Raw genomic sequence first — 22,825 nt, forward strand, 5'->3', positions numbered from 1 at the left:
CCTTTACGGCAGATGGAATATGGCGGAAGGTGAGAAATCCCCAAACGGGCTGGAGCTCAGCAAGGTAAGATTTTCGATCAATAAGTTTGACAGTAGATACTTACACATAGCGGCATATCACTGGAAGAAAATGCATTTGAACGTACAATATAGTTGAACGATACAGTGGAACGTCGTTTTACTTGCCAAGCTAGCAATCGCAGCTAGTTCCTGTGCTAAATGGTTAAAAATCTCTCTGCAGTGTGTACCAGACAGGCTGCATTATTGCTCACCAACAGTAAGCATAGCAGTGTATGGTGATATTGAGTCAAGACTTGTGACGATAGACAGCATGGTGTAAATATAGCACTGTTCCCTGCAGGGTATTAACCTCTAACATTTGGTGGACGCTTTTTGTCCAAAGCGCCTCAACATTGCCATGAGTCCATACAGTTTTAGCATCGTGAGGCCGAGTGTTGTCGGACCCCAAACTCTGGCAGCGTTAGTATCTGTTTTAGCTACACAGCAGGCCCACACATGTTTCTCCAACGATGTTCTGTGTAATTTACAGAAGTAATCTCAGTCGAAACTCATTGCGGCACGGCGTTGGTGTAAGTGAAAGTGTGCTGTTTAGATATGATTAAACTTTAGTGATACCTAAAACGCATTAGAGTCTTGATTTTTTTTAACCAAAGACAATCCTCCAGTCACTGCTTGGATATTTTTGTCAATCCAAGTAGCACTCTCTTTTATTTTGAGAAATTAAAAGGCCTTGTCATCATATCAAGCCATTTTGGTTTGCTCTGTGCCTTATGTAATATAACATATAGATGTGCCAGTACCAATAGTGATAGTAGCTGTCAGGGTGATACCAGGCTGGTGTTGGTGTCAAAATTGCCCCATTGCTAAAATCCAAAGAGAGTACACAAAGACTTATTTAGCAGTAACAGCAATCAAGGCAAAGTGACTTGAATCTCTGTCTTTTTCACACGTAGAAGGATGTTCAATCCCTGTAATGGTAAAAGCATTAGTTTATTAGTTTATTTCAATCATCTTTGTTAAAAGACCTGGACTCTATATGTTATATTACATTGTTTGGTAAACATGATGGGTTGGATTGGCACTTGGTATAGATGAATAAAAGGTAGTAAGCTGATTTTTTTTCTGAACAGAAAAAGTGGAATCTATGCATCCCTATGATAATAAAGGCTAATCCATTTGCTTGTGTCCGTGATTAGGTGGAGACAGATGTGAGTTAATTCAGTCACTGCAAAGCAGCTTTCTCTCTTCTGTTGTGCTGCAGGAATGGCGGGACGCTGCGGACAGCGGGGCCGAGCTGCTCCGCTACCTGAAGGAGCAGGTGCCGCAGATCTACTGCCTGGAGACGGAGTCCAACCCTCAGGAGGAGGAGGAGCTGGTGCAGAACCGGCTCCTCCACCCTCTGGAGTGCTTCCTGTTTGGAGAGGAGCCTCGGGAGGGCCTGGAGAAGCTCAAGCAGGGCAGCACCTCTTCCCAGCTCTGTGGACGGGTCTTCAAGGAGGGGGAGACGGTCTACTCCTGCAGGTCAGAATAGACCCTCTGATCTGCTGCAATTATTAATGTTCATCTGAACCTTACCTTTTGCTCAGGTTTTGGTGTTTTTTTTTGTCCAATAAAGTTCTTAAATGTATATGCCCTCATATAATCTTTAGCGTTCTAGGTGACTTATAAGGTCTATAGGGCAGTAGGTGATAACTTGATAAAACATTTCATAACTTTAGCTGGTGGAGAACTGGGTTAGTGGGTGAGATAAGAAGCCACAGAGTTAAATGATAAGCAGCCCCGTGCAGGCTAATTGACATGTTATCAAGTCCCTTGAGTGGGAAGAGTTTGGCCTCTAAAGGTTTTATTTCTACAGTGATCTTATTACACTACAACACCACAGTATTTAGGCTAAGTGTTAAAAATGAATAGTTTATGAGTAGACTCTCTCAAGTTTCAGTATGTATAAGATGCGGTCTGTGAGCGGAGCTGAATTAAGTGAAACAGCGCGTCCCTCACGAGGTTGTGCACATGTCTGCCTCCATCAGTTTTTGCTCCAAATTTGTCCATTTCCTCCCTAAAGCCATCAGATAAGTTTTATGTAATTGATATGAGTCAATTTGCAATCTAGTTGTATTTGAGAAATTGCTGTTATAACCATGCGCTTCATTAGGCCTAATAAACACAGTGGAGTGTGTGCCATGAGGCATCATTATGTAATTAACAAGTAAGACATTGTTGAATTCTGAAATTGATTCAATATCCTAAACATGTCACTCTAGCACAAGTGAAAATAACTGTGACAATGCATTTATGTTAACTAATCATGCTTAATTGATTAGTTGATAAAGAAACAATTATGCAGGAATTACTCATGGAAAATGGACAATTCTAAAATAACATAAAGAATAAAATGACAAAGTCTCACTTTTATTAAATGCGCATGTGCCCGTAACGTAAAAAAAGAAACGCATGAGGCTATAATTAGAATTAGCATACAAAGACATTAAAACAGAGAAAACTGAGATTGTAATGAAACAATCTGTGTGTGTGCTCCTGTTGTCTAAAACAATCAAAATGATGCTATAATTAGTATATATGCAGCCAATGCCAACAATTGGTGATAACACTAACACTTGATTGGCACTGGTAGGCATTAAATCATACTGAGGTAGGGTGTGTGCAGACGTACAGTAGAGGTTGGTGGCACTGGATCAAATGGACTTGAGTGGCAGGTTTTCCAACCTCAGAAAATGCACTTTTCACACGAGTTACTTTGAGCTACTCGTTACTTTGCTACATTCACATTCACTGGTAGGGCAAAAGTGCATAAGAAGCTTGTGCCAGCTGTTGACATTTGCACGATCAAATAACTAATCCTCTTCTACTGATTGCAGGGACTGTGCCATTGATCCCACTTGTGTGCTGTGCATGGACTGCTTCCAGGATAGTGTGCACAAAGGCCATCGTTATAAGGTATAAATGTTTAAATTTTAATATCAAATTCAAGTGATTATAGTGATAATCTGTTGGTTTTGAATAAGTACTTGATTTTTAAAGGTACTAATCTTGATTTTGGTGTACATTATCACATGTTTTATTTGAGTACATTAATCAGTCACATTCAACTCGTTCCCCCTTGGACAATAAACAAGAATGGCATAAACTTTAGAAAATCAAGTGTTTTTTCTGTTCTGGGATATGGGTCCTCTCAAATATCATCTGATGTAATAAGTCAGTGGGGGAAGGCCAGTCTGATGGCTCAGATGGATCAGGAGTGTCTTCTGTCTCCTCTGCTGTACTGGAGTGGCTAAAGCATCTTTACCTTGTCCCTGACGCTCGCTAGTCTCCCCTGTGCCTTAACGTCAACCTGGTTAGCCGCTCTGATCTCCCTCAAATTTGAGGAAAAAGAAACCATATAATGTATTTTCAGACAGGCTTACATACAGTATATAGCTACAATTGCTATTAGGATTGGTCAGTTTAAATTCTGTGGTCTAATTCATAATATGACTTTATTTTTGGACTGTGCTTTTGCTGCTCCTATGATTTTGTACCCCATTAGGGCTGTAGCCAGGTCCCAAGATCCCAAACCTTGGGTGATGGGGTCTGGGGGTCCTCCCCAGAAAACTTTCAGCTTATTTAAAGCTAATTTCCTACATTTTACAATAGATTTACATGATTTATGTCCGTCTGAACTACAGAAAAAATGCCATTCTCCTTCAATTCCTTCAGTTCAAGTGATCACAGCTCCCCAGTTATTATGTTAAAATTAGATGTGGGGTTTTGCCAGGCAGCCTCCTCCTGAAGAGCTGCTGCGTATGCAGGGTTTGAGTCCTGTTCATAGCAACAACTGTATATTCAGATACAAAAGTATAAAAAAAAAAACATTCTCCACAATTTTTTTAGAAGTAATTTATAATAATGTATAGCTCCATTTCCTTTTGGAAATATTCAGTTTTACAGGGAAAACGTACTGCGGTCTGGACCTTGGTGTCCTCATACTGTATACAGTGTGTCCCATACGCCCAGTTAATGTCACTGTGTAACCTTTGCTAATGATGTAACTCTGCTGTGCTTGTCCATTACTTATCCCCAGTCACATATATGCATTTTTTCCCAGATGCACGCGTCATCAGGCGGGGGGTTCTGTGATTGTGGGGATGTAGAAGCCTGGAAGATTGGCCCCTGCTGCTCCAAACACGACCCAGGGGCAGCCACTGCCATGGTAACGGTGAGTTACATAATAGCTAGAAAGTGGGAGGTGGGAGGGGCCTACTTTTTCCATTCTGTGTCAGTGAACCCCAGAATGCTTATTTTCCCGTCTCAAGCTGGATGTTGCTCTCTTGGCCGTAGCTTTGGCTCCGGAAACGAGAAAGAAAGGCACTTGTTTGACCTGCACTGATGAGAAAATTTTAGAACTGGGTTAAAAGATTGGGAGAGTTTTTTGAGTGCTTATAATCAAGCGGAAAATGGTGGTGGATGAGAATGGCTTAGAGCAGCTGTTCTAAAGTGGCCTAAATCTTGTTCACTTGTGCTTGAGATGTATCTAGCTTTGATGATTGGGTTATAGCTACTCATACCGAAGTGTATAGTGTTGTGACCACTTTTGTTTGAAACATTTTGAGGATTGATTATTACAGTCCAGGTGTTGTTTGTCCTTCCTTTCTTAGGCGATCGTAGTGTTTGGGCTTTCCTCTGATAAGATCATGCATCGGGGCATATGGCTTGATGGCTCTGTGTCTGTTTCCGTAAACAGCAGGTGCTTCTCTTAACGGCGACCCTGCTGGCCTTTGTCTCGCAGGCTGCTTTGTGTTTTCTACGCTACATCTGAACCTGTGCTTAACAAGCAGTGACACATCACATGACCACCACGCCGTCTCAGTATCGAACGTGAAAAACACTTCTGCAGGCCCCATCTTGTTTTGACTTTGTGATAGATTCCATTCGTTGTCACACAGTAGTGTGACATGGTGACAAATACACAGACTCACTGCATGTTTTGTTTGGTTCATGTGTTAAATGTCAGACATTTGTATGAAATGCTTTGCTGCTGTGTGGGATGTGTGCTCTCAAGGGATTTGATATTAACTTAACCAGGCCAGCTGCCTGTTTTGCTCTTATAAGGTAAAATATTTCGCTCAATTCCTTGTCACATTGTAGCTTTTGGTGAAATAGGAAGTAGGGGATTAGTAAAGGTTATTTCAACAAATTTGACCGTGTCAGTTAGCTTGAGTTTCTGCCAAGTTACACATTGTGTTGAATCTTGATTATTTTTTTCTCTGTCCTTCTTGTCTTGGAAAATAACATTAGAATAGCAAGAAACTTTCACTCGTATCCAAGTGACATTTTGATTTGATCACACCAGATTCACTAACAGAAGAGAATTTACACAGTCATTTTCAGAGAGGGAGAGAGAGATAGAGAGCACTAGAGATGTGTGCAAATTTGACTCATGTGTGATTCCCTCATCCTTTGCAGGATGAGTGTGTGTTGGAGCCCGGCTTATATGAGCGTGCTGAGAAGCTGTTCCAGGTACTGCTGCACTACGCCACAGATCTCTTGGTCTGGGAGGAGAATTTTGATCTACCAGCAGAACTCCAGCCAAGGTACTGCCAGTCTGAACACACACACACACACACACACACACACACACACACACACACACACACACACACACACACACAGAGCACCCTCATTCATTTTAGACAGCCTGACAATGTATTTTCTCCATACATGCAGGGTGAAAGAGAATGCATACTACTGTGTGCTGTACAACGATGAGCACCACTCGTACGACCATGTGATCTACACCCTGCAGCGTTCTGTTAACTGTGATCATGCTGAAGCACAGACACAGACAGCACTCATTGACAAAGAGGTATGTTTTATGGTTTCATTCACTTTACAGTCATGAAGGAGGGAAGATAATTAGCTATGATGTCCCAAACTACACTCAGCATATCAATAGCAGATTTTCAGATTATGAAAAGTGTTATTATCTGATGCCCAGGGTCGGCGGGCCGTAAAGAGAGGAACCCTTCGTTCCTGCCAGCAAGCAAAAGACCTCATCAGGGTAAATTATACATTATACGTTTACTCAGATTATATTTTTGCACCTGAAACCATCATCATTCAGTGTTTTATGTCTCTTGTACTGCTGTGTGTTGCAGTCCAACTCGGAGCACATTTCCCTGCAGCCACTGCGTGTGGAGATCCTCCAGTCAGCAGTAATGGCTCATCAGAGTTTTTCCCTGCGCCTGGGCTCCTGGTTCCAGCAGATCATCGGTTACTCAGGTACTGCAGCCACCATCAACATACACTTGCACCACACAAATCTCCCAGCTTGTTATTGCCTATTGCTTGATTACCATCCAGACATTGTTGGTGTCAGTGTGCCAGGCCAAAGCGGGACTCCCTATTTTTTAGAAAAGTGGTATGCTGTAGTTTGAATGTGAGAAAGACATGGATCATGCACATGCCACGGATTGTCTTGTAAGATGTAAGGTACCACCCTTAGGTGAAATGGCGTGACAACAGGGAGTCCCAGGCCTGCGGACCCTCCCCCTGTCTGAAAAGCTCAGTTGTACCTTTATAGTTTCATGTCATGTGACGGGGGTGGTGATGTGTGTGTTGTTCAGCGGGCTTCAGGCAGGCCTTCTGCCAGGTGGCACTAGAGCCCAGCGCAGAGCGAGACCACCCATGCCTCATCAGCAGACTCATGCTGCACGATGCCAGGATGTACAAAGGCAAGTCGATCTGGGATTGATTTTAATACAGATTAACAGCTTGATCTCGTCAACTCCACGTGACACTAACATGAAGGTTTTTTTCTTATTTCCACAAGGAGCTCGCAAGATAGTGCATGAATTGATTTTCTGCAGTCTGCTAATGGAGACAGAGTTCAAGAGGCTTTTTGCAATCGAGTTTACCAAGGTAAAAAATATGGGAAAAGTTTTTAATTTTTGTTATCAGCTGTTCTGTGCTTTGAATTACCTACATGCGTACATGCTACTTCTTTGTCTTTGCAGCACTACAAGCAGCTGCAAAAGGACTTCATCAATGATGACCATGAGAGGAGTATATCCATCACTGCACTGTCTGTCCAGATCTTCACTGTACCCACACTGGTACGTAATGTTTGTTATAGCAGCATCTAGATATTGTGTCAGAGTTTGAGTGTGGCACATTTGTAATATTTGTGCTTCTTCATGAAGACCGTATGTTCCCATGTCTTCACTTATCATCCATCTTTGTTCTCACATGCCTGTCCCTCCACTAGGCCAGGCAGTTGATCGAGGAGGGCAATGTCATCAAGGTGATAGTTGACACGGTCATGGAACTGCTGTGCGAACACCTGGATGCCAACAACCGCTTCCACTTCCAAGGCTACAACTCTGACAAGTTCTTCCGCATCCAAGTCATCTTCCATGACCTCAGGTGATTAGGACAGCCCTCTGATTTAACAGGTTTTCTGGTATTAATACATTTGGTCCTTATCCAAGATGTAACTTTTGTCTCTCTCAGGTATATTCTGATCAGTAAGCCCTCACTGTGGACTGACGAGCTGAGGACTCAGTTCCTAGAAGGCTTCAAAGTCTTTCTTGGGCTACTCAACTGCATGCAGGTACAAGTCATCTCAGCCCTCATCCATTCTTTAATGGCTTGTAATAGCATGACTATAACAGTGAGTTACAGTCTTTGGCAACTTGAATGAATCTTCACTTTTCCTTATCAGGGTATGGAGGAGGTGAAGCGGCAGTTTGGTCAACACATTGAGGTCGAGCCAGAATGGGAGGCTGGCTTTTCTATCCAGATCCAGCTCCGCCACATTCTTGCCATGTTTCAGGACTGGTGCTCATCAGATGTGAGTCGTCCTGCAAGTAGTCCATCTCCAAACCAGTACTGGTTCAAAGAAGAGAGGAGTACCTGTACCTGACTGATCTTTGCTTATGTCTGCCCCCCTCAGGACAAGGTCTTGCTCCTTGCATTTAAGGAGTGCCACAAAGCCTTGATGCGCTGCAATAACCAGCCCTTCCACAGCGAGGCCACTGACTACTACATGTGCAAGCACATCCTCCATGTCCGTCCATACAAAGTGTCTCAGGAGCCTGTCAGCATACATCTGCCCATCTCCAGGCTGCTTGCTGGTAAGATAACTAGAATATGAGTCTCTCAGTGATTTGCTATTTGAGACAATGGACGTTTCCGATCCATCCTTCAGTATTCTTTCTGTCAACTGTGAACTTAATATCCTGTACATTGTGATCCCTAGGCCTGTATGTACACCTGTGTAGAACAGGGGCAGTTGAACATCTGCAAGAATCTGCTGATCCTGTAAGTGACATGGAAATAAACTTTCATTCTACCTACATTCACTGTCATTCACTCATCCTCAGTGGGAAAGTTTGAGTAAGCTAGTACTGTTAGTCAGTCAGTGAGTCGGCAAGCAAGTAGTCATTGTGTACTGTGTTGTACTTGTTGTATCAATGAATAAAGGTTTCTGTCTGTTACAGGAGAGCTTTAACTACACCCAGTTTGTAGAGCATCCTCTGCGCTGTGTGGTTCTAGCTGCCCAGGTCTCAGCTGAGATGTGGCGCAGGAACGGCCTCTCCTTGGTCAGCCAGGTATGGGACAACATTCTTCAGGCGTTTTAGGCATCATTTTCAATCTATAATCATGTCCGTTATTTTTACGATCAATTGTAACTGAATTCAGTTTTGTTTCACATGATCAGGTTTATTACTATCAGGATGTGAAATGCAGGGATGAGATGTATGATAAGGACATTCTCATGCTTCAGGTTAGTGTCAATCAGTCACAGTGTTTTCCTCATGCTCTCACCTCTTCTCTTTGTACATACAGTGTGGTGGCATCATATGTTGTTGTTTTTTTCCCCCCAATTTATTTACAGATAGCTGCTTCCAAAATGGACCCCAACCACTTCCTCATGCTGATCTTGTTGAGATTTGAGCTTTTTGATATTTTCAATGGAAGTTGTTCAAGCAAAGACCAGGTGAGAAAAAACTCAAGAATAATTCGGGAAAAGTCATTGCAGCACTGTATATACTAATATACTATAGTATATACTGTGTTATACTAATTGATGGAATACGACTCAATTTGCAGGAAGTCTTGAAACAGTGGAATCGGCTGACAGAAGAAATGCTCTACCTTCTAATCATCATCGTCGGTAGCTTCATCTCTCTCCATTTTCAAAAATAAGGAATACACTGTGACATTTTAAACTCAATCTTGGATAGTTAGTTAGTTGGATATGAACCAGACTATAGTGTTTGACTGATGTCTGTTGTGTGTCCAGGTGAGCGCTATGTCCCAGGGATCAGTCAGGTGACCAAAGAGGACGTGACGATGAGGGAGGTTATCCACCTGCTGTGCATTGAGCCCATGGCTCATAGCAGCCTGGTCAAAGGCTTGCCAGAGAATGTGAGATACATTATGCAACATCTCTAATTATAGCCTTAAGCTCTTCACATTCACAAGTGAAGAAACATTACAAACTAAACTACTGTAAAATGTTTTCTTGTAGGAGAGCCATGAAACAGGCCTGGAGACTGTGATTCCCAAAGTTGCCACCTTCAAGTATGTGAAGACGGAGAAACAACACATGAGTTTTATCTTGCTGATGATTTGTGAAGAGGTTTAATTTGGCTGTTCTGCTTCCCTTCTCAGAAAACCGGGCGTATCAGGGCATGGCTTGTATGAAGTAAAAAAAGAGTGTCTGGTAGAATTCAACCCTTTCTTCTACCACTACTCCAAATCCCAGCATAGCAAGGTAGAACAAAGGCTTAACACCACTTTTAGATTTCATTGTTCTCTATTTGATACAGCTTCTCTCGATCGCCTGCTCAAATCATTTTTTATCCTTTAACTTGTTCTAGGCAGAAGATTCTCAGAAGAAGAGGAGAACTCAGGAGGGCAATGACAAAGGTGACTGACGTCTACCCTCTGCACAAGGCTCTGTCCCAACATGCAACCATTTTCTTTTCCCTGTTTTCTAATGAATCAACTCTCCGTCTGTCTCCTCACTCAGCTTTGCGTCCTCCGGTGCCCCCAGCCTTCTGCCCGGGTTTCTCCAGCATAGTGCGCCTGCTCTGCTGTGACGTTCTCATCCACGTCCTGAGACGAGTCCTGCAGAGAGCCGTGGAGGACCGGGCCACTCAGTGGACAGAGGCCATGATCCAGAGGGTACACCTTATGTTACTCTTTTTCTTTTTTACCTTTTCTTACTCTCACCACCCGTAGTAACAAAATGCATGCATTTCCCACCCAGGCCCTGCACTTGATAGGTCAGGGACTGCTGGAGGAGAAGAGTCAGCTTGAGGACAGCACCATGGAGGAAGTGACCTTTGATTTCAGCCTCAAGGCTCGCAGTGAGTGGAGACCAATTTAGGTTACTTGTCATGGCTTGATCTCACGCAGACGGTTCATCAGAGATTCTTTTTTTTACTGATTGTGGCATAAATCTCTCTTCTTCTGCTCTTTTAGGAATCGGGTCAGAACATGGCAAATCTGTGTTCCACTTGTTGTCCAAGGTCAAGGCGCTTCCTTCCCTTGAAGCCCAGAAAGACATGATCAAGTGGATTCTGCAGGTGGGCTGTTCAAGCATTTGATTGTCATTCTACATTTCTGTCATAGAGTACAGTCATTATCACCTGTCTAGACATATACCATTATCTTCCAGTCACAATCACCCTTTCATGTTAATATCTATTTCTGCTAGATGTTTGAGATGGTCAAGTGCCTTAGAGAGAAGTCAAGTCCAACAGCCTCAGTGAGCATGGAGACAACCAAACCAGAAGAGGTAAAGTAAAACAAGAGAATGATTGTGAAACATTTACAAGTACACTGGATCTGATGTAACTATCCCTTGTGCTATTTTGAGTGAGCACCTACGTGAAAACCTAGCTTGGATGTTAGAGGAAAAAGGGATGTGTGAGAGAGAGTATGACGCTGGGGTTATCAGGTTGGCACTTCCCATCACAAATGTGCCATTGAATTAGGTCCATGACACCTCCAGAAGGCTAAATATGAAGATCATTTCTAACCTCATTATTGGTCTCAACAATAGGTTAATGATTTGAAACGGCAAGCTCAGCAATTCAGAAAGGCAATTACATTATGTTTCTTTCTTTCCGTCTGACTTGTTATTGGGTGGCCCAGAGTGCCCAGGACAAAGAGAAAGCTGAGCGGAAGAGGAAGGCGGAGGCAGCCAAACTCCACCGGCAGAAGATCATGGCCCAGATGTCCGCGATGCAGAAGAACTTCATTGAGTCCAACAAGATGCTGTATGACAACATGCCAGAGAGTGGGACACAGGGAGAGCCCATTACATCTATCGAGAGGTGAGAAGGAGAACCAAGAGCAAGAACATCCTTTTTCATAGTGTGTTCCTTTGATGACATTAAAGGACTATTGCGAAATCCATGTGTTCTGTGTGTTTCATGACTGTTGATCCCAAGTGTACAGCTGTATAACAGTTTTGTTTTATTTCTCTATTGCGTAGCTGTGCAATGGAGCAGAGGGAGCTGTGTGTAGCCGTCGGGCCTCACCGCGGGTCCACCCCGGCCGACAGGGAGGTGCTGACCTGCATTCTTTGCCAGGAGGAGCAGGAAGTGGCGGCCCAGGCTCCAGCCATGGTACTGACCGCCTGCGTCCAGCGGTCCACAGTGCTGACGCAGTGCAGGGGAAAGATACCTCCCAACAAAGCAGATGGTCAGTCTCCATTTGCTGATTATTTCCTCTACATTACTGACGAATGCAATTTATTTTTTGGGAAATCTCACCCATACATCCGATATTCATAATATTTATCTCTTGAAGGGGCAGGAACATCATATCCCCTTTTGATGCCACCTGAGCTGGCGGTGGGGACCCACACTGGCAGTTGTGGCCACGTCATGCATGCCACCTGCTGGCAGAAGTGAGTCACTACAAGAGCAAATTTCCCCATATTTGCTAATTCTTCTTCTTAGTGCCCGTCGTGTGTGTGGTCTTTCGGAAGGCGCACTTGTCAGTTTAAATTTCACTTTGAGACATCATCCTCTCTGTTTTGCAGGTATTTTGAGGCGATCCAGAATACCACCAGGAACCGGCTCCACGCTGAGCTGATCATCGACCTGGAAAACGGGGAGTACTTGTGTCCTCTCTGCAAGTCTCTGTGCAATACCGTGGTCCCTCTCATCCCACTGGAACCACTCACACTCAACTAGTAAGTCCGGTCCTCTTTCTTCAGGCCTGTCTGTCATGGGCAGATGTATAGAAGTTATTTGAATGCCTGTTTCCTCTGTGTAGTGAGAATGCAGAGATAGTTGGACAGCATCTGACCCTGCCTCGCTGGATCCAGATCCTCTCTGCCCGAGTTAAAGGACTCAAGTCAGTCACTGATACTGGTAAGAATGGATACTGAACCTACTGTAATATCATTGTGTCTAATTATTGGTGATCAGTGATGATGTGATGTGAGAGATTTTTTTTTTCTCCCTTGCCAACTGCAACGCAGAGAGTAACAGTGATGACAGGGAATCAGGGCTTTGTGGAGAAGGCCAGCCAGACTTTAGATCCATTCTCAGCTTTGGAGTACAAGAGCCGTGAGTGACACTGTCAGCTAGTTCACAATTACTCATTTCCTGTAGCGCAGGGCTCTGATTTCTCTACTGCTGGTTGATTTCAGGAGGAAGTTCTCAGACAGCATAGCGGAGATGCTGGTGGTGTGTGCCACCACGGTGCACAGGGTGGGACTGCAGACGGCACCCAATGAGCTGTGCCCATTTGTGCCCGTTATGGCCTGGAACACCTGTGCCTTCACCATCCAGGCCATAGGTACGGTATTGTTTTTTGTGTCCCTGTCCCTGTTTATCTCTCTAGAATTCTCATTAAAATGTGTTTCTGTATGTCTTCACAGAAAACATATTGCAAGGAGAGGACAAGCCACTCTTTGGATCCTTGCAAAACAGACAGGTTGGATGCCATATACTAACTAGTGAACAGCTGTTACTTAGTGATATCATTTTTAGGGTTTAATTGTGTTTTTTCAGGTATTGGTTTGCCAAATGTTGTGATTATTCTCCGTTTCAGCTGGCAGGTCTGAAGGCAGCTGTTCAGTTTTCAGCAGCCCAGAGACTGAAGAGCTCCCAGGCAGTCGTCCAAAGGCACTTCGCTGACATGTTGGGAGGTATGTGCTCCATCCAAGCGTACTTAAAATGTCTCCTATTTATTTATCTAATGGGCTTGGTTGTGTGTAGTTGTCTTTTTGGTTATGGCTTTCATCTCTCTACCCAGTCTTGTTACCGGCCATGAGCAGAGAGAACACCCCTTCTCTTCTGGAGGTGGACTTCTTCCATCTGCTGGTAGGTCTCTCATAATGCTGACAGCTCTGTTGCAAGTAGATGGAACCCCCTTTTCTGGGGCTTCTTCTGTGAACAAGTTCTTTGACTTTATTCTTGATTCTGTCATACAGTCATTTCAAAGAATATAATCAAAAACAAATCAAAATTCTATCTATGGCATTCATGTTTTGGATAATGATGGAACTTAGTTCTATATTTTGATATGTCAGTGGAGAAAATTGAAGAGAAAATAATTTTGGCATCAAGATATTTTCTTAAATCAGAAGTTTTATTTGGATTTTGTAACTGGCCAAAATGTGTGTGAGAACCTTTTGTAAATCAGGCCCCTGATTTCTGTGTGTGTGTCAGGTGGGGTTGGTGTTGTCTATTCCAGCGCTGTACCAGGAGGAGGCAGTAGACCTACAGCCGTCTGCTGTCAGCTCTGCTTACAACCACCTGCACATCTTGCATCTGGTCACCATGGCTCACCTGCTGCAGGTCCTCCTCTCTTCTACAGGTAACAGCCCCAACAATACAATCCAGCTTAACATGTCTGCTGACACTGCATTACTAGATGCACCAATCCCCAAACAACCTCAGCATGCTGTATAATAGAACTGTATAAAATGGATGATTATGGTGATCAAAGAAGTGTCTCCCTTCTGTGCAGATTTCCCTGCAGTGGCAGGTGGAGAGGAGGGGGAGGAAGCCAGAGCAGCAGCGGAGCTTTATGCTACAGTGTCACAACACACTGCAGGGTACAATTACCTCTCATCATCTTAGTAGCTATGTGTAAAAACAGTGGAGAAATATATTCTTTTTAAATTGAAATTTGTACTGGGTTGTAAAAAGTCACAGAGGATGAAATCTTTGAGTATAATGCATTATTTGTTGATTTTCATTTCAGTTATCCTTTATTGGGTCAGCGGTAGCCTAGAATTTAGGAAACCAGGTTGAATCCATGGTGTGTGCTCAGTGCTGTATACGATAATCCAGCCTGCCCTCAGTTGTGTTTGACAGATTGTTCTGTGGCTTGTTCATCAGGTTGAATTCAGATGTGTCCGGCAGCTCTGTGGCAGAAAGAGTGAGGAGGGGGATCACACCTTTCCTGCGATGTGCTGTTCTCTTTTTCAATGGCCTTACAGGAGTACCGCCCCCAGAGGAGCTCTCCAGTACTGCTGGTAGCTCAAGCTTTAGTATTATATCATTGTCCCATACAGTATATGATGATTCATGAATTCAGGCTGGTGTGTGTGAGTTTCAGTGACATGCTCTGGGTCCTCTATTGCAGGTACCTCTCAAGGACAGATGGAGGCCCTGTGCAGTTACTTGGCGTTACCCTCCAATGTGTTCCAGCTCTTCCATGAGCACAGAGAGACTGTTACTCCGCTGCTAGAGAGGTAGGCCCAACTGTTAATGTCTGTATGTTAAGTGATAAATATTTAGGCAAGGCTGATGTATTGGATTTTTCATGGTTTGGTATTTGTTGGACAGGAGAGTCGTATTGTAATGATGTTTCTGTTCCTTAGGTGGTGTGGGAGCCCGGCTATAACCAAAGTGCTGAAAGGCGAAATCCAGACAATCAGGTACACTTGTTTACAATTGTATCCATTCAGTACTACTTTTGTTTTGCAAAAAAAAAAAAGATGTTATATTATAAATATGTTATATAATAATTCTGCAGACATCCCAGGAGAAGGAATCATTTGATTGAGCTTCCTGAGGATTACAGTGCCCTCCTCAATCAAGCCAGTCATTTTCAGTGAGTGGGGGATTTAATTTGTTTCATCCACCATCTTTCATTGGAGAAACTGCTGTAGATGTTCAGCCCGCTTGTCTCGTCTGGTCTCTGTCCTCAGGTGTCCCAAGTCTACAGACGACGAGAGGAAGCACCCCACCCTTTGCCTGTTCTGTGGGACCATGCTGTGCTCTCAGAGCAACTGCTGTCAGACCCAGCTGGATGGGGAAGATGTGGGAGCTTGCACCGCCCATGCTGCCACCTGTGGTGCCGGAGTGGGCATGTTCCTCAGGTGGGTCAGGGAGTAAGGCTCTGTAGCTTAAATATCAAGGGAGTGGTTTTTCATGCTTTCAGATTTTTTTGGAACATGCATTCATTTCTTTCCTTCTTTCTCCTTTTTGTGTTCCTGATCACATCCTTGAAAGATAGTGATATATTGTCATATCTGCAAACATCAAATCGGTATTCATTTCTCCATGTTGACAGGATAAGGGAGTGTGAGATTGTACTGATGGCCAGTAAGACTCGAGGAAGCACTTACCCTGCCCCTTACCTTGACGACTATGGGGAGACTGACCCTCAGCTTACGTAAGGGTCTTGGCTTCTCTTCCCTGTGCTGTATTGTGTAATGCCTTCTATACTATTTTTCTCTTTGCGACTGAACTTAGCTTCATCCATGACAACTGGCCCTTATTTTGTTTAGATTGTGAATGGTCTACTTGAAAGGCTCCTGATCCACTGAGATTACACTGCATGGGCACCCACATAGTCCTAAATTAAGAGAATAATCCACTGAATGATTCCTGCTTCTGAAAGTTGGAAAGGAGAGATTCTTGGAGTCGCCCTTACTTGTCTGACTTGCTGAATTTATTTTTCTGGCGGCAATCCATTCTGAGTAGCTACGCTAGTGTTTTTTTGACGCATCGCCACCTTTCAAAGCATCAAATTATCTAGTTATTCAGGTAGTTGCTGCTGTGAAGTGAATCGGGAACTACCTCTAATTTGCATTACCTTGTCTACAAGTCATTGTTATCCGCAGAAAACAATTAATATTTACATATCCGTGACCAGAACAGACACAGTGTGGTTGTATTTTTCTGTTGTTGCTATTAGCTGCATTCTCCACTTGCTGTTAGTGAATAGGGTAGCATTCTAATTTTGTCATATTAAATGTGTAGTGAATAATGAATCGGGGCCTCCATGTTGCCTGTGTTTTAATCCACAGGAGAGGCAACCCACTGCACCTGTGTCCAGAGCGCTACAGGAAGCTGAACCAGCTGTGGCAGCAGCACTGCATCCTGGAGGAGATCGCCCGCAGCCTGGAGGTGGTCAACGTCATGTACACCTTTGAGTGGCAGATGTTGTGATGATTGGCCCAGTTGTGGCATGAAGTGCACAGCCATAGAGCACAGTCTGCTGCCATGCTCCTGAGATACACATGCACACATAAGTATACACACATGCGCACACACACACACACACACACAAACAGCCCTCCAGTCCATGATTGAAGGAGCCCTGAGCAGCCAATCCCCCCCTGATGAAACCCCCTGCTGGATTTCAGATGGCTGGGGCAGTCGAGGAGGAGGAGGAGGAGGAATAATGAATAAACCCAAGTCGCCTTGTTTTATTTTGATTGTCTGCTGTGAGAATGAGTTTCTCCTAGAGTAATATTATTTCCAAAGAGGCTCATTCAAATAAAGACAAACATCAGATACACACCAACATGTTTCTGTTATCAGCTTATGTATGTGATGTACTTCTAGGTAATGCTGTGAATTTTCTGCATTCTCTCTTTTGTGTTAGAAGTTATTATTTGACATAAGTTATATGAGCTTGAATTCTGCTGTTTTGGACTTGGCAGATGAGCGGAAACATTTTTTGGGATGGTCAGAGGATTATACACGTTTTTATATCTGTGCATTAATTCATTAGATGGTCCAAATGGCAGAGCCACATGTTACTGATCATCACCCTTGTTCAATTATATATATTAGATGAAACATTTATAGAACGATACTTAATTTTCAAAGTTATATTCAGAAATAATTCAGTACTTTACTGTAAGAGCGGTACAGCTTGTTTAGTGAATTATTGTTTCAAGATCTAAATGCATTTAATTATAAGAGGCATTTTGGCACCAGAGGGCCACATGTCGGTGTTTTACCACCATGGTTACCTTTACTCACTGAGCTTCAACTGAAACACAAAAATGGGTTAAGAACATCTGTACATCTATGTATGACATTGTGAAATGGCCTCTTATGAAATCCCCCATTAGGCCAGCCAGATAAATTAATCGAATGTTTACGTGCATAATGTCTTTAAAAATTATTTAAGGGACCACTGTCAGACATGAATTACTATAGCCACATTTCACCTTGCATATAGTGTTTTACTTATGCTTGGATGCATCACGCCCATAAACGGCCTCATAGCTGCGTAACTACAATTAATATACTCTATACACAAATTGAATTTAACAAGTAAAGTACTATTTCAATATTCTATTTAAAACAAATATGTACATTTTATTGAAGAAACTATAAGGTAGTACAATGTCATTTCAGTTATTCCCACATTCACAATTGTACGTCAACTTTTTCAGGAAAATAAAATCGAATGCATATTTTATTTCTTCCTTTTGCGTTGCTTGACATTGCTACATGACTTCCAGGCTGTTGAAATAAAGACACTAGCCTATCTATTTATGATCTGCTCCTCCCTGAGTCAATCTGAGTACATTATTGTGACCATCTGTTTGTCTTCACTTAATTTACATTATCTAAAAAAGTAGTATTCCACTGACTAATCCAAATGTAAAACAGAGACCAAACACAGGATGTTAAAAGTAATGTTGCTTCTCACATGTAGATCACTGAATGAATGAATGAATGACCTTTCAGTAATATCACAGTGTCAGTGGAGAGTTGAATCCCTTTCATCTTTCTTCATTTCTCATAATTTGTCACACCTGTAATAATCTCTCAGTCTTCTAATCAGCATCTAATCAAATTTATCCTATTTCTGGCACAACCGTAGGGAGCCAGGTGTCTTCCTTCCATGACGGTATGTTGGATGTTACTTCTGATTTGGAACATTGAATACAGAAATAGTGTGACTATTCTTTACAGTATTGTTTTGTGAAGGAGGAGCTCCATCATGTCAGGCAGAAGAGGCAGTTGAAGCCCAATTCCAGCACTCTGTGTTTCAACAACATTCACACAATTTGAATTGTACAGCATTTTATTACAACACATTCATGTCTCATATCCAGAACTTTATCAAATGCCATGTATTTAGTAAGTTGCAAGGTTGTTTTTGTATTTCAAGTGTCTTGTTTTTTGCAAAATGCTGAAACCATAATTTGTAATCTCATTTACCATGTACTCCATAGTTTCTGAGAAGAAATGCAGAAACGATTTACTAAATTCTTTTGAGTTTTGACTCTTATGAACATACAAGACCCTGCCACCAGCCAGTTTTTTGAAGGCTTCATCATTAAATTGAATTAAGACACAGTAGCCTAGTTTGCAATGCACTGGTCTATAACCCTCACAAAACAAAAATAACACTAACAGATAATGAACAAGCCATGACCAGCTCAGAAGGTTTATCTTCAAGACTGTTGTTTGCTCACTCCAGCAAAGATGACTAAGGTGTTTTCATTCGACCATTAGACCATGGTAGCATTGCTGAGGCACATTAGATGTACTGTGGAGGTGATAGCTCGCTATGTAGTACAGGAAATTGTGGAACGTGTGTGTGTTATTAACTATGTATGGATTTCTGCCTAGTTAACTGCTTTTATCTGATATGTTCAAACCATGTAAACTCCTAAACCATAGGGACCACATGGAAAAACTTGGTACTGTCACCTTCCAATGATCAGCATTGCAGCTATTACAGATTCAGGCCCAATGCCTTTAGAAGCTTCACCAATTCAAATATTCAATATATTAAGTGTGGAACTTTTATTACATCGTGCACCAGCCTTGAGGAAGCTTTTGCTTGCACATATATTCAAAGTTGTTTTTCTTGTTAACTTGTAAGCTGATGAAAGCATGCTCACTTTGCTGTTTACATTTTAAGTCAGGTATAAATGAGCAGGAAGGGTCCAAAACTCTTAGCATTGACCATTGATTGAGCATTGACCCATAACCCCAACAAAATTTGAAATTCATCTCCATGTTCTTCCAGGTCCCATACGGCCTATTTAATTTGAGGTTACATGGCCAATCTATAAACCATAGACATTTGATTTGATGGTGATAATCCTAGACTCTTTTGGACTGCATTTTCTACCATATGGTCTGGTGAAAACAGGCAAGAAATTGTGGGTGCCCAACTTCAGACCCACTTTTCACTCACTCCTCTTCATCATACAGGTAAAAAGCTGTATAGGTCTACTTCTACTATTTTTTCAGGTGCATTTTGACTGACAGAGTCCTTAATGCTTAAAGACACCTGTTGCAAAATTGCATGACACATTTATAGGCAATAAGTTGTCATTTGTAAACAAAAGATTACAGTACAGATGTACAGAGAAGTACCATTATGTTGTTAGCTTGAATAAGTAAGAAATGTCTATTTGTGTGGAAAAGATTTACGGTTTGGTTGCAAAAACAAGGCATTATATGCATTTTAGAAGAGATTCACCCTGTCATAGAGCCATAGTCTCTTTGACAGAAATTGATGGAATTCTCTTATTGAAATATGGACACACTGTATATCACACCTGCATATTGCTTTTTCTCCAAATACAAACACCTTTGTATGGATATTGCTCCGTTTTAGTTCTTGACTAGACTTATGAAGACAGAATTCCATGAATGTAGAGCAAACATGAATGCAGAGAAACAATGAAACCCTTACTGGCCATTACTGGTGCCGTAGAGTGAGGTCTTTGAGGGCCTTTGCTGTCTGAAAAGCGGTCAACTGGCTACAGGTATTTGCTTTGGTGGCACATTGTCTGGCCCATAGTGGGCTGTGGAAGTGGAAGGGATATTAATGTTGGGGTCTCCATTGTTGCCTGTGTCTATCTGGTTGCACTTTCCGAGGCTCTTGATGATGTTCATGTTGGTGCGGGCCGTTTCCACAAAGCTGTTCTCCAGCAGCCAGCCGTCTGACTCAGAGTTAGGGTCCCCCTGTCTCAGCACGTTTTCCAGGGAGGTCTGGAGGTAGCGCACCCCCGTCAGCACTGACAGCTAAAACCAGACACAGAGACACATGTCAGTGAGAAGATCCCACAAATACATTAACACAAATAATTATGCAAAAGTAAGTTGAATTTTGTTTGTTTCCTTATGTTTCTTCATCCGTATGATATGCAGTTGAAGTATCTTTCTGTGGCTCTGTGATAGATATCTTTAGGACAGTGACATGCAATTAGTAGAGGACAATAGGAGAGTCGGCTCCAAGCGCTGCATGGATAACCCAGAGATAATATGACCATAGAGGTTTAGTCAAGGATTAGTCAGTGTGCAAAGTGAATAAGCAATACAGTGATCACGCAAGGGTGAGGTGACAATGATAACTTCCTTCCCAAGTCCTTTAGTCTTGTATTGAGTCATAAAATCTCATTTAAAATGGCAATAGCGTGAGATAATTTCACTTGTTTCCAATGCAGATCAATTTTCTTGAATCAAGTGGTGTTCTCTTGATACTAGTAGAGTGATCTACCTTATTTCAAGCTGTCTTGTTTTAAAATAAGATGGCCATTTCTGCAGTGTGGTGAAGTAGCAATAGCTACCACGACATAGCACTAACACAAATGCAACTCTCTTTGGAGTAGGCTGTCTCTGTAACTTCACCACTGAAGACTTTACTGTAGCCAACAACTTGTCTTTGTGTTTCCATGTGCTGACCTCAAAGAGCCAGGTGATGAGGACTGTGAGGCCAATGGACTGCATGATGTGGGTGTAGTAGTCCAGCAGGGCCTGGCGACAACCTTTCATCCACAGGTTTAGTTCCTCTGTCAGGTACTCATAATTGAAGTGGGCAGAGTTGTTGGTGATCTGCTGCTGGATGCAGGGCCGGGGGGAGTTGACATTACAGCAGCTGAAGGGGACTCCATCCGTCAGGTACTTCCCTTCCACGTTACTCCTTAATCGGCTACAGACCGGGAAAAAGAAGAAGAAAGAGAGACACATTCAGGAGAAGTTCATAGAGTCTGTCTTGATGAGTTTTGTGCATCAATGTAAAGTTCTGCTGTGTATTAGATTAGACATCAATGTGACATTAGCCATTGTTTTTGATGCCATCTGGAGAATGTACCTTTTGACCAATTCAGACATCCCATATGATATATTTCTGGGTGTCCTCCTGACTCTGTGTATCAGCAGGGCAGTGTGTGTACTTACTCCACCACCTCTTTCCGGGAAGTGTCCAGGTAGCGGCTGCTGATCCACTGGATTTGGAACCAGTCTTTAAAGCCGGCATTGCCACAGCACTGGAACTCTATCTGCAGCATGTCCACAGTGCGCTTCACGAAGCAGCGTCCCGGTGTGTCCGTGTCCTTATAGAACCTCATGGCCTCTGTCAGCCCCAGGGTCAGGGCCTCCTCTAGCTCGCTGCGCATGCCGTAACACATCAGTGCCCCCACCAGCACACAGAAGGTGAAGAAGAAGGTGCATATAATGTAAGGTAGCATGATAAGCTTCCAGCGCAAGAACTTGGTGGTGTCCACACAGTCGTAGCAGATCTTCCCTCCCAGGAAGTTGATGCCACATGCGATGAGGCCCACAGCCATCAGCATGTTGGGGACGTACTGGATGTCCCTCTCGGCCATCAGCTCCCATCGCTTGTTGATCTCCACCTTCAGGAAGAGCCCCAGGCTGAACAGGATGACCCCTGTCACCACCGAGATCCAGTTCAAGATCCACAGCACCTGGGCCAGCTTGTCCCTCTTGGTCTTGGTGAACTTCACTCTCAAGACTGCCATCTTAGAATCTCTTCTCTTAGTTTCGTTCAATGTCCAGGTTGGATGTTGGATCAAGGGTGGGACACAGGTAGAGCAGGGGAGAGGAACAGGTTATCCTCCAGGGGGTATGGGGGGCAAAGGTGAGGGGGATAGGCTGTGCAGTTCTCTGAAGGTCCTCTCATAAGCAGCTTAGTCTGGTACTCATGATCAATATCTTGTGGACACGGCATTATGGTTATAGGTGTTGGCAGTTCTGCGAGACCACATTGGTGACAATATGAAATCAATATCCACACACAACTTGATACAACAGCACAATTTCTTAAATGGAAAACACCGTCAAGACAAAATGCAATGACACATGGTCAGTTGATTTACTATAGGAACAGAAAACAATAAACGGGTGAGACAAATCCTGCATTAGCAAGAGATCATTGTCATTTGGTTTACAAAACAAGTATAAAAAGTATTTTTAAATGCAGTGCATGCTTAGCATTTCTGTCTGGACAGAGTTCACAGAGATAAAACTAAGTAATTAACTGACCCACTGAAAATATAATTCTTCAACAGAAGATGAAGAGTCCACTGCACCTACCTTAGCCTGGGTAGCATTCACATGGGCAGTGTAAGGTCATTCTCCTCTCTCTTTAAGAGTTTGTTTTTTGTGACATCCTCAGATTTAGTCTTCAGGGAGGCTAGTGGTCGTAGTGACACAGACAGTAGACAGCCACAGCAGCATGAGAGTGAGACTAGTAGCCAAGTCCTGACCCTCTTCCTAATCCCCTTTAATCATTAATCAGCCCTGGGCCCCATAGA

General features: G+C 43.0%; 2 protein-coding genes across 2 annotated transcripts; one reads left to right on the forward strand and one right to left on the reverse strand.

Annotated features, from left to right (window-relative positions):
* The first annotated feature begins 19 nt into the window (after nt 1-19).
* ubr1 (ubiquitin protein ligase E3 component n-recognin 1) lies at nt 20-17,775 on the forward strand. The gene is made up of 47 exons (XM_071542242.1): nt 20-64; nt 1,283-1,542; nt 2,898-2,976; nt 4,124-4,234; nt 5,482-5,609; nt 5,743-5,881; nt 6,014-6,076; nt 6,174-6,297; nt 6,642-6,749; nt 6,848-6,936; nt 7,032-7,130; nt 7,283-7,440; nt 7,528-7,627; nt 7,739-7,867; nt 7,970-8,150; nt 8,276-8,337; nt 8,517-8,627; nt 8,738-8,803; nt 8,915-9,016; nt 9,130-9,193; nt 9,323-9,447; nt 9,551-9,603; nt 9,694-9,796; nt 9,903-9,951; nt 10,055-10,209; nt 10,295-10,394; nt 10,510-10,613; nt 10,745-10,825; nt 11,185-11,366; nt 11,528-11,736; nt 11,845-11,944; nt 12,080-12,232; nt 12,316-12,413; nt 12,524-12,611; nt 12,695-12,843; nt 12,926-12,981; nt 13,099-13,195; nt 13,303-13,370; nt 13,719-13,866; nt 14,020-14,107; nt 14,394-14,530; nt 14,641-14,749; nt 14,879-14,935; nt 15,034-15,111; nt 15,209-15,379; nt 15,574-15,675; nt 16,313-17,775. The coding sequence occupies exons 1-47, from the start codon at nt 20-22 to the stop codon at nt 16,452-16,454; spliced, it is 5,220 nt and encodes a 1,739-aa protein (XP_071398343.1). The 3' UTR covers nt 16,455-17,775.
* Nucleotides 17,776-19,942: 2,167 nt separating this feature from the next.
* Nucleotides 19,943-22,030, reverse strand: LOC139663546 (photoreceptor outer segment membrane glycoprotein 2-like). The gene is made up of 3 exons (XM_071542251.1): nt 21,450-22,030; nt 20,955-21,201; nt 19,943-20,294 (listed from the first exon to the last, which is right to left on the reverse strand). The coding sequence occupies exons 1-3, from the start codon at nt 22,028-22,030 to the stop codon at nt 20,022-20,024; spliced, it is 1,101 nt and encodes a 366-aa protein (XP_071398352.1). The 3' UTR covers nt 19,943-20,021.
* Nucleotides 22,031-22,825: the final 795 nt, after the last annotated feature.

The sequence above is a fragment of the Centroberyx affinis genome, unplaced genomic scaffold (assembly GCF_046629955.1).
Source record: "Centroberyx affinis isolate AG114_WGS23_722 - 3 ecotype Tasmania unplaced genomic scaffold, CSIRO-AGI_Caff_v1 ptg004046l_1, whole genome shotgun sequence".
Lineage (NCBI taxonomy): Eukaryota > Metazoa > Chordata > Actinopteri > Beryciformes > Berycidae > Centroberyx > Centroberyx affinis.

Coding starts and splice junctions, on each gene's coding strand:
- ubr1 (XM_071542242.1), top strand. CDS start 20: ATGGCGGAAGGTGAGAAATCCCCAAACGGGCTGGAGCTCAGCAAG. Junction 9,017..9,129: donor GTTGTTCAAGCAAAGACCAG/GTGAGAAAAAAC, acceptor CTCAATTTGCAG/GAAGTCTTGAAACAGTGGAA. Junction 13,371..13,718: donor TGGACTTCTTCCATCTGCTG/GTAGGTCTCTCA, acceptor TGTGTGTGTCAG/GTGGGGTTGGTGTTGTCTAT.
- LOC139663546 (XM_071542251.1), bottom strand. CDS start 22,030: ATGGCAGTCTTGAGAGTGAAGTTCACCAAGACCAAGAGGGACAAGCTG. Junction 21,202..21,449: donor TCCCGGAAAGAGGTGGTGGA/GTAAGTACACAC, acceptor CCCGGTCTGTAG/CCGATTAAGGAGTAACGTGG. Junction 20,295..20,954: donor TCATCACCTGGCTCTTTGAG/GTCAGCACATGG, acceptor GTCTGGTTTTAG/CTGTCAGTGCTGACGGGGGT.